Source organism: Engraulis encrasicolus, chromosome 3, assembly GCF_034702125.1.
Source record: "Engraulis encrasicolus isolate BLACKSEA-1 chromosome 3, IST_EnEncr_1.0, whole genome shotgun sequence".
Classification (NCBI taxonomy): domain Eukaryota; kingdom Metazoa; phylum Chordata; class Actinopteri; order Clupeiformes; family Engraulidae; genus Engraulis; species Engraulis encrasicolus.
Genome location: NC_085859.1, coordinates 47,366,458 through 47,376,457, shown reverse-complemented (window position 1 = coordinate 47,376,457; position 10,000 = coordinate 47,366,458). Strand labels below are relative to the sequence as shown.

The following is a 10,000-nucleotide window of genomic DNA, read 5'->3' as shown; positions in this document are numbered from 1 at the left end:
CTTACAGAGTGTCCTGAGTAACATGTTACAACTCTGTCACTACCATTTGGCAACAATGAGCTAATAATATCTATCTTGTGTTGATATAGAACCAAAAACACTTTTACTGTGCCTTTGGTGTTCATTCAGACTCGCCCCGATGTGGGGAATACATGTTTTATACCGTTTGTCTTAAGCAAGAACTGAGCTCAAGGGGCAGCAATGACCGAGTGGTTAGGGATGTGGCCTTAAGATCAGAGGGTTGCAAGTTCAAATCCCACCCTTACCAGTCCTCCTTACACCTCTATCCATGGCTGAAGTGCCCTTGAGCAAGACACTTGACCTCCCATTGCTCCAGGGACTGTAAGTAATATACCCGGTACATATCTGTAAGTCGCTTTGGATAAAAGCATCAGCCATGTGTAATGTAATGTAATTAGATGTAATGTCTAACCCTGTGAGTTTCTCCCTTCTGTGTCTCTCTGGTTAGAGAGCAGCTGTTCAAAGGTCTACTTCCCTCAGGAGCGCAAGCTACTCAGGCTGTGCCAAAATGACCAGTGCCACTGCATGGCAGGTACACACACACACACACACACACACACACACACACACACACACACACACACACACACACACACACACACACACACACACACACGTGTATATAATTCTTGTTTAGTGTTTAGATTGTGACTGTAATGAGAGTCATTCAATCTTGATCTATCTTGATCCGGTGTGTGTGTGTGTGTGTGTGTGTGTGTGTGTGTGTGTGTGTGTGTGTGTGTGTGTGTGTGTGTGTGTGTGTGTGTGTGTGTGTGTGTGTGTGTGTGTGTGTGTGTGTGTGTGTGTGTGTGTGTAGCTGAATGCTGCACCTTCAGGTCCACTATGGATGCCAGCATCACCGCTGATTCCCTGCAGACAGACATGTGCAACGACCGTGTGAAATATGGTAAGATATGGTGTCACACTATACATCCAGTGTCACATGTGGTAATATAAGTCTTAATACATCTCTTGTCAAATATGGTAAGACATGGGGCTAAACTGTTTAATAAGAAGAAGATAAGTAATTTCCCTGATTCGCTCAGCAACACACCAGCAGTTGGAACTAATGGAGTAATAACAGTTGTAATATATAGAATTATACTACATTTTCTAAAAAGGTATTCTCTAGTTTGCCCTATGAGTGCTTGGTGTACAGTACAGTACAGTGGTGTTGGTATGGTATTTGGCCTCAGTCCAGGGATGCTTTAAGCAGAGATCAGGCGGGATGAGATCCACTCGCACACCCTTTGTGTATTGATAGGTTTTCCGTTGACAAACATTCACGATGTGAGGAGGGTCAAGATGCTAAGCAGCCAACCATGTGAACACATTTTTTGAGTGACAGCAGTTTCCAACAATCAGAGGTTTACAGTGCGCAACAGTGCACAGCCAGGTATTGTTTACTAATGGTAAACCCATGTATAGAGGGATGGTAGAGTGGGACCTCTAGTGAAATGGAATACAGCCAGGGAGGAGGAGGTGGGACAATTCAAGAACCCGCTAACATGACAGGTGAATGAGCAGGAGAGATTACATCGATCTCAGAGAGGACGGGAGGTGGTAAGGCAGCTGAGCTGTGAATCACTTCTTGGTCTCCTCCTGAATGATGTTTTAAAAACAACATTTCATTTGTTAGACAGATGCACAGAGATCTTATCAATCAGAGATTTTATTTAAGATGCGCTCATCATCATCCTTTCTGTTTCAGCATTCAAGGTCGACATTGAGTCGCAGAAAGCCGAGGGTGACTTTGTGACATACACAGCAAAGGTGCAGGGTGTCTTCAAAAAAGGTAGGACTCTGTGCAGGCTGGCACATCAAACTGAATCGGGTGTGATGGTGGCGAGGCAAAATCATCTGATTGAATTTGAAGAGCACTGTTTTTTAGCCCTTACAGCAGGGCTGGGCTGGCCATCTAGCATATCAGGCATTTCCCGGTGGACCCCGCATCCTTGTGGGCTAAAAACATCTCTGAAAACGGGACCACCAGTGATTCAGTTCTGCTTATTATGAGGGGCCCCTTTAATCCAAAAGTGCCCGGGCCCTACTCCCCCTGTCCAGCCCTGCCTCCCAGGAGTTGAACTGTTCAGTCAGGCTGTCATTGTCATAGAAGAAGACCAAAGAAGGATGCCGGAGTGGTCCCTCAATTATTGAACTCTCTCTGAAGGGCCCGTTATTCTATGGCAGTGACTTGCCCACTTACCAGAATCGCTTATAGAAAATTACCAGCTTACATCATGTTTTTAAAAATGTATTGCAGCATCATGGCTTCTCTTATAAGAATAGTGATCGTAATTGAATGTGAATGTGTGGTGGTTACCCAGTAAAATAATTTGTTGCAACCTTATGCTGTTTACGGTATATTGCAGTTGTGATCAGTAGCTTACATTGGCAAAAAATTATGGATCAATTATACAGATAAGATATGCTACGTTCTATGACACATTCTTCAGCATTCTAAAGAGCTGCATGCTGTGTTCTCTTGGTTTCCCCGTCTAACAGGGGAGGAGGACATCAAACTTGGCGATGAGGTCGAGTTTGTTAAGAAGGGTACATGCAGCTCCACCCAGCTCGAGGAGCGCAACCAGTACCTGGTGATGGCAGCCAGCATCATGGAGATCCGAGAGCATCGCTCCTTCAGGTCAGTTCATATACCGCACCCTACACATCATGTCAGAAGTACAGATGTTTGTAAACATTGCTGTGTTATTAATCATTATCATTTGTACATGACAAAATGCACATTTCTGAATTTGTCATTGTTCTTTGTCTTGTTTTTTTTTTTTTGGTTTGGGGGGGTATGTTTTAAACATGTATGTCCTCAGTCCAACATAGCCTACTGCAATTCAAAAGACTCAAAGACAATCCGTGGTGGTGGCTATAACTTTCACACCACAGCTGTAACCATTATGGACTAATGTGTATGGGTGCACACTGTTGCAGGTACAAGTTCCCCCTGGACTCCAAAGCCCAGGTGGATGTTTGGCCAGATGCAGGAAGCTGTAGGCCAGGGAGCTCCTGCGCCAACTACCTCAAACAGCTTGACGACTTCACGGAAAACATTCTCCTCTTTGGATGCTAATAGGACATTGCATGACCTTAGAACCAGCCAATGAGTGGATAGAGAGGCTTAGAGGGATGTGTAGATAGATATACAGTATTGTACCCACAGCAGGTGTTCGGAAACAGATGTATTTTATTTACTGATGAAGTGATTTCTATGATTGTTATGTTTACCTTGTAAAGAAAATGAATAGATTTTGAGACAAAATAATCTGTGTCTTGCTGTTTTTTTCACACTATATTTCTTTGCTGCTGCACTGTCTCAACATTGCCAAATTATGTCCAAAGCCTTCCTCAGAAGGCATAGGCTACACAGACAAGCTAATTATTCTGGTGTTGGTAAATGTTGATTTTAGTGGTGGACTTGATGGACGCAATCCCAGGGCCTGAGCTTGTTGCAATGACCAGGTAAAATTGGCTCTAATATGCAAACTATTAGATAATGAGGAACCATTCATACATTCTCTGGGTATGTTTGTTGTCAGACCCCTAAATGCAAATCATTTGACCAACCACCCTTACAGTAACGTCAGGATGATACTCCTAGAGTCTCTGGTAACGTGATCATTGATTTTGTAAACTCAAAAAATAAAAACCGATAACAAAAAAACAGAATCTTACAAAGTTTTCCCTGAAATATATTTTCTTATTATAAGCCTTTTAATCAAAATATGTACAGAAATGAATTGATGTTTTTACAATTCTGCCAACAAAGTTTTTGGCAAAATGGAAGATGGGAAACTCCAAATAAACAGTGTGAAGAATAATACCCTGTCCTCGGACCCTGCACAATATTACACATTGTTATTCATTCTAAATTAAAGTATGCATATCTCAAATGAAAAATCGCAACTTAAACAAATATGTACAAGCTTGGCAAAAGATTTTTAAGGTGATGATACGCAGGAAAAGGTTTTGAGCGATGTTGTCGCCAGGTGAGAGCATTTTTTTTCCCGGATGGAGTGGATTTTTTTTTTTTTTAAGTTTGCTGCTGCTCCATGTTCTCTTGATAAAGGTGTTATAGTGATGCAAAGTCCCAACATCTTGTAGAATTGTTGCCTGGAAACAAAGCTAAAAAAAAAGAGTTGTCCCATGTATCATCACTGTTAGAGTTTGTCCAGCATCTTGGTCATGAGGTCCTGAATCGACTGGAGATGTGCTACGACCTCCTGGTGCCGCCTTTCAGTGGCCTCCTCTGACCGCCTCATGAACTGCAGCAGCTCATCGTCATCGCGCCTCATGCGTTTGGGCGGTGGAGGAGGAGGTGTGCTCTCCCCATTATCTTCCACCTGAGAGTAGGGGTCAAACGTTCATTATTAATCATCATTAATTAATCATAAGGACATTTACTGACCAAGAATATTACAACATATTAATTGCAGGATTGCATTCAAAGTCACATGTATTGCAAATCATGCAAAAAAAGTTTGCATACCCAGGGCCGCTGACAGCCTTGATTGGGCCCCAGGACAAAATCATCTGAAGAGGGCTCTCCTCTCATACATACAAATTACAATGTAATGCAGACCCAATTCTGCCCCTCTTTTGAAGAAAATATTATGTGATTAAATATGATAATATTATTTTGTTTTTGTATACGCATACTGTTTTGGAAGAGAGGACCCGAAATGGTTGGGAATGAGAGATGGGTAGGGATTGGGAAATAACTACCTCTGGTTGCATTCAAACCTGATCCTCCAAGGTAGCAGTTAACATTGAGTCCTATGAGACCAGCTGGCGGCTAACTGGTCTCATAGGACTCAATGTTAACTGCTAGCTTGGAGGTCAAATTTGCACTGCCATACCCAGAGAACGGTTGAAAGTATAGGAGAATGGTAAACCCCTATTATTTAACTCAAGGGGAGGTGTAAAATAAGCTTATTTAAAAAAAATGGGACAGTATCACTTTAACAACTGTATCTTCAAATGTTCTTGGGGGACAAACCCCCAAACCCCCGACAACATAGGGTCTCTAATTTATGGCCTAAAAACCTTTTGGAATCTAGCAACACCCATGGAGGGGGGCCTTCCTTGCCGTCTGGCCCAGAGTCCCATTGAGTCATAATCCGTCCCTGACAGTGCCATAGCTGTTTGGGCCACGGCCAAGGCATTATTAATTGTAATCAAGTCCAATCCCTACCTCAGAGTCTTCTTCAGGGCTGCTCACGGGGCTCAAGCCGGCTCGGCGGGCCAGTGGTCTCGGCCGCAACATGGGCTTGTTGGGGTCCCGCGCCGTAGGGTCTCCAATCCCTACCTCAGAGTCTTCGGGGCTGCTCACGGGGCTCATGCAGGCTCGGCGGGCCGGAGGCCTCGGCCGCAACATGGGCTTGTTGGGGTCCCGCGCCGTAGGGTCCCCGAGAGTCTTGATGGCCACCTTGCTGTCTTCCCCACACAACAGGCTCTGCATCTCCGAGACAAACTGAAACCGTGTGGAGTCCTTCCCTCTCCTGTAGTTCTCCAGAGCCTTAGCAAAGCCGGCGATCAGCGTGTCCCATTTCCTGTACACTTTCTTCTCGGAGAATGAACACAGGAATTCCTTGCTCAGCTTCTTTGCCATATATCTCCACAGCCTCATTTTATTCCCCTTCCTCAACCTCAGCTTGAGTCGTCTGTTCAACTCTTCAAGGGTCTCGGGTTGACCCAGGCCCTGGCCCTCAATGTGCTGTCGAACACAGTCAATCAAAAACACCGTCTGGTTCTTGGAGAAGCCGTCGTGTTCTGGCATGGCATCCATCTCGGGCGAATTGATGGGACTGGGTGAGAAGTTGTCTTCATCTTCGAGTTGGTTGTCCCACTCTCCCACATCCACTTCCATCTCAGCCACAGGTGACACAGCAGAGCCACCGTTGGACTTATCCAGAAGGCTGTCTATCTCACGGTACCACATGAAGCGCATGGGTCTACTGCTGTAGCGTTTACTGCCGCTTTCAATTTTTTCATAGCCCTCTAAAAGAGTGGTCCACTTTCTGCCCACCTTGTCCTGGCAAAACTCCTCACTGAAACGATTGGTCAACTTCCGCGCCGCCTCCTTCCATAGCTGTCTCCGCTTGCCATGTTTCGACGATGACTTTAGAATTGCGTTCAGTTCTTTGGTGGTTTTGGGGAGACCGACACCCTGAGCCTCAATGTGTTCCCGCACCAGGTCAATAAGAAACGCTGTCTGTTCCGGGGTGAAGACTTCATGGGATGGCAAGGAGACGGTTGACTGTGGTGGAGGATCCTGCAAGAACACAGCTGATGGTGGAGTGGCTGTGTTGTTACTATTTGAGGGCATGGACTTGACACCATGAACGTGTCCACTCTGATCTTTAAGGGTTGTGTGGAGGCCTTGAGCCTTGATGTGCTGCTGCACCAGACCTTTCAAAGCAGATGTTTGCTTCTGGCTGATGCTGTTGTTGGGTGCCATGGGCACAGGTAATGCTGATTGTACTCTCGTTGGGCAGTTTTCTGGTTGAACTGGTACAATTTGTACCGCAGCTGAGCTGTTTTGTGCCTGCATGGGCATGATATGTATTGGTGTTGGGCTGTACACCGTGTAGGCAAAGGCTGGAGCGCACTGTCCCTGCTCCTTCTTCTCCATAGACTGTGAAAAATCACAGTCCTCCAACAGGCTGTGGATCTCTGAAAAATACTGGAAGCGCATGGGTACTCCCCCATTGTGTATAACTCTTTTATATGCCTCCATGAGAGTGCCCCATTTCCTGGCCACCTTTGCGGGACTGAAAGACTGCTCGAAATTTGCACCTAACTTCTCTGCTGCTTCTTCCCATAGATGTTTTTTCAAGCCTTTAGCCCCCTTCAGACGGTAGTTCAGTTCTTCCAGGTTTTTTGGAAGACCATTGCCATGGCTCTCAATGTGCTGTCGCATCAGGTCGATGAAAAATAGTGTATGGATCTTACTAAAGCCATCATTTTTATCAGAGCACACAGTTGAACTTTGTGGGCTGTTTGACTCATTGATGAGAGCTTTTTGGAAGTCAATTGATACCGGTTCAGGTAAAGGTGCGGAAGCGACTTCATCACTGTTCAGAACAAAATTCTCCAAGGAATGTCCTGAAACAGATTTATAAACTCAGGTTAACAGGTCTGACGCATAATTTAATAAGACACTGAATTTGCTGTGGTGGGCCACAACCTTTTATAATGGGGTCTCTGTTGTCAATTGTGTCAGAAGAGTCCTGTGGGTTACTGTATCAAATTATTAAGACTGTTAGTAGGCTATTGCTGCTGTTTTTATGATAATCAACATTATTAAGTTACAGGCATTACAATGAGTTGGGCTGGAAAAGAAAGCCACAAACATAGTGAAATGGAGTTTGTTCGTTCACCCAAGAGGACCAAATTCAGACAATATATATATATATATATATATATATATATATATATATATATATATATATATATATATATATATATATATATAATAAAATCACATTGAGAATAAAATTGTCTTATACAAGTGAGCCCTGGCCAAGGGCTCACTTGTTGTAATAATTGTTACAATTGCATAACATGCCTACTAAGCAACAGCCTCAATACATACCATTTATGCTGTCTCCATCTTCCAGTGAGTCTGCCATATTTTAACTTCTATCCAAAATGCTTTCTCCCTCCACGGATGAATATCAATTGATGCACCTTATTAAATCAAACGGGAAAGTTAGTAAAGAGTAAATCCATTTAGAAACTTACAGGTGGAATCCCTTTGATAGTTGTAGTGTTGTCAGTTCCAGTTCCAGTCGACAGGAGCGATAGCCTACAGAGTAGATGATGGTGGAACGACAAGAAACCACGTATCATGCACCATCGCATCCATCGGCAAAGAATATTTCTATGACGTATAATATAATCGAAAAAGAAAAGTTAGAGGACTTACGATTGCTGTTTGAATCGAATTAGCTATGTTGAACTCTCCGACTCCGACTCGACTCGGAAGTCCATAGCGGAAGTCCGATGTCAGAGGGTGTCCCACTTGAATGTTCCGACTGGCAACTCGTCTCTCTCTCCTTGCGATGTCGTACCGCATCGTCCAATCCCATAACAAGTAGGAGCTTCTCTCATCTCGAGAGTCTGACTAGTCAGGGAACACGAATCTGTCAATACCCGAGAGTGTATTTCTGCAGTGTATGTAGGCAAAAACGTGTTGTGCCTTTTCAATGCATTTCGTGACAAGCCACAACGGTTGGGCACAACATTTCTAGATACTAAAGATCATATATCGTACATAGATCATACATTCTAGATAATAACGATTCATCTTTCATTGAGGCACAGCGCGTTTAACGTTAAACACGTCACATTTATGATTAAAATTAAACAGAACTGGCCCATATGTTGCTGTTATTGCACGTTGAGCACAGGGATCTGCTTCCAAGTTTATGATGATTGGAAAACTTGCCTAGGCTACACACTTTATGTACGCGAAGTTCTCGACAGTAAGTGGGTATTATTGAGTAGGCAGCAGTATTGTTGTGGTGAAATAAGACTGGCTTCGTGTCGTGTGTTTTCTCGACATCAGTCTGCTAAGAACTAAAGTCTCTGGATGTGTGCTTCGAGAATGTCGAGAAGGCTGGCTGTTGAAAATCACGGCGCAGTTCTTGCTTGTGTTTCATGGGTTACTATGGAAACCATTCATGTTGCTACCCATGCGTTTCTGAAACATCTCTGCATCCTTCCTCTGTGAGTATGATGTTGTTGACAAAGTTTCATAGATAGGAATGTAATCAAGCGGACAACACTAGATACTTATGGAGGATCAGCAGCATGTGCAATGTCGGAATGTTTGATCGGCGTCTTTCCTTCGCGTCATAAGCCGTAGTCAACTATTTGCTAGTGAGCTAACGCCTTGGCCCTTTACTAGGCTATCGATGAACATGCCAGTAAATTGTAAAATGGTATCAGTACAACAACAACTCACACGTTTTGATTAACGAGTAAATCTGTCAATATATCTATACATTCCTCTTCTTGTGAAGTTGTGTCAATAGCTAGTGGGTGTCTTCGATTGCAACTGACTCGCTCTTGCATAATCCTTTACCAATAGTGTGACTACGCCATAGTTTTATGCATTTTGACCTGTCCCTTGAAAATGAGCTGATTGAGGACGAAACACCATAGCAATTTTCTTTTGAGACTGACATTTTATTAGACGTACATATAATGTAAGTCTAATAAAATGTCAGTCTCAAAACATATCACACTTCAACAACATGGGACGTGTGTGGGACTCATTTTATTGACATTGTATGCATGTTTCTTTTGTTGCCACCCTGTGTTGCTTGAAATAGTGCATCATGAAAACATCAAAGCGACCCGACAAAAATGCAAAACTTCCACAGCGAGAGGGAGGTAGTCTGCCCCCTATTTCACCTGGCTCCCTGACTGATCCAAACGAGATGGAGGAGACAGAGGATTTTCCGGGTACAACTGTTCACTGATGAGAACTCTCTCTCTCTCTTTCTCTCTTTCTCTCTCTATCTCTCTCTTTCTCTCTTTCTCTCTCTATCTCTCTTTGTTTGCTGCAGTATTATGGCATTATTCATTTATAACATGGCAATGTTTGGCGTTTGAATGCAGATGAGGGAAAGGTGACTGGTGTTAAGTACATCTCCGAGGACCTGATAAAAAGAGTAACCAAACAAGATGACCTCAATTTTGTCCAGAACCTCAACCTGTGTGGAAGTAAAAGTGACAAGAAAATAAGGGTGAGGACCCCTCATTTCACCATGTTTTAGTTTACGCTTGCACAGAATTCAAAATTGTTCGTTACACTTTCATGAATTGTAGCAGGGAGCAAGCTTCAGAGTTCATGAATTACTTTGTGGGTGCAAATAAAAACTTCAAAATAAACAGAAAAGGGCGCACCTTGCAAATAGTTTCCAAGGACTGTAACCAATACCCTGTAAATATAACT

At 43.5% G+C, this 10,000-nt stretch overlaps 3 protein-coding genes across 5 annotated transcripts in view; 2 read left to right on the top strand and 1 right to left on the bottom strand.

Moving 5' to 3' along the window:
- c5 (complement component 5) overlaps positions 1 to 4,057 on the top strand; it is a 43,319-nt gene extending 39,262 nt beyond the window's left edge. Inside the window, exons 37-41 of the mRNA XM_063195542.1 lie at positions 470 to 553; positions 839 to 928; positions 1,733 to 1,816; positions 2,527 to 2,665; positions 2,968 to 4,057. Coding sequence (XP_063051612.1) covers positions 470 to 553; positions 839 to 928; positions 1,733 to 1,816; positions 2,527 to 2,665; positions 2,968 to 3,106 — 536 coding nt within the window. The 3' untranslated portion in view covers positions 3,107 to 4,057. The remainder of the gene's footprint in view (positions 1 to 469; positions 554 to 838; positions 929 to 1,732; positions 1,817 to 2,526; positions 2,666 to 2,967) is intronic.
- On the bottom strand, positions 3,713 to 8,146 carry LOC134446223 (uncharacterized). The gene is made up of 4 exons (XM_063195543.1): positions 7,964 to 8,146; positions 7,631 to 7,725; positions 5,228 to 7,140; positions 3,713 to 4,376 (listed from the first exon to the last, which is right to left on the bottom strand). The coding sequence occupies exons 2-4, from the start codon at positions 7,665 to 7,667 to the stop codon at positions 4,194 to 4,196; spliced, it is 2,133 nt and encodes a 710-aa protein (XP_063051613.1). The 5' UTR covers positions 7,668 to 7,725; positions 7,964 to 8,146; the 3' UTR covers positions 3,713 to 4,193.
- A 400-nt stretch (positions 8,147 to 8,546) lies between these two features.
- The window catches only part of cntrl (centriolin), a 52,547-nt gene continuing 51,093 nt past the window's right edge, over positions 8,547 to 10,000 (top strand). For all 3 annotated transcript variants that reach the window (XM_063195541.1, XM_063195540.1, XM_063195539.1), the window contains exons 1-3: positions 8,547 to 8,766; positions 9,375 to 9,507; positions 9,664 to 9,791. In XM_063195541.1, the coding sequence (XP_063051611.1) occupies positions 8,698 to 8,766; positions 9,375 to 9,507; positions 9,664 to 9,791 (330 nt within the window). In that variant the 5' untranslated portion in view covers positions 8,547 to 8,697. The remainder of the gene's footprint in view (positions 8,767 to 9,374; positions 9,508 to 9,663; positions 9,792 to 10,000) is intronic.

What these genes read in the sequence shown, in the direction of transcription:
- LOC134446223 (XM_063195543.1), bottom strand. Translation starts at nt 7,667, where the DNA reads ATGGCAGACTCACTGGAAGATGGAGACAGCATAAATG. An exon ending in AGATGGAGACAGCATAAATG is followed by an intron (nt 7,141 to 7,630) that starts GTATGTATTGAG and finishes AATCTGTTTCAG; the next exon opens with GACATTCCTTGGAGAATTTT. An exon ending in GCCCTGAAGAAGACTCTGAG is followed by an intron (nt 4,377 to 5,227) that starts GTAGGGATTGGA and finishes CCCTACTCTCAG; the next exon opens with GTGGAAGATAATGGGGAGAG.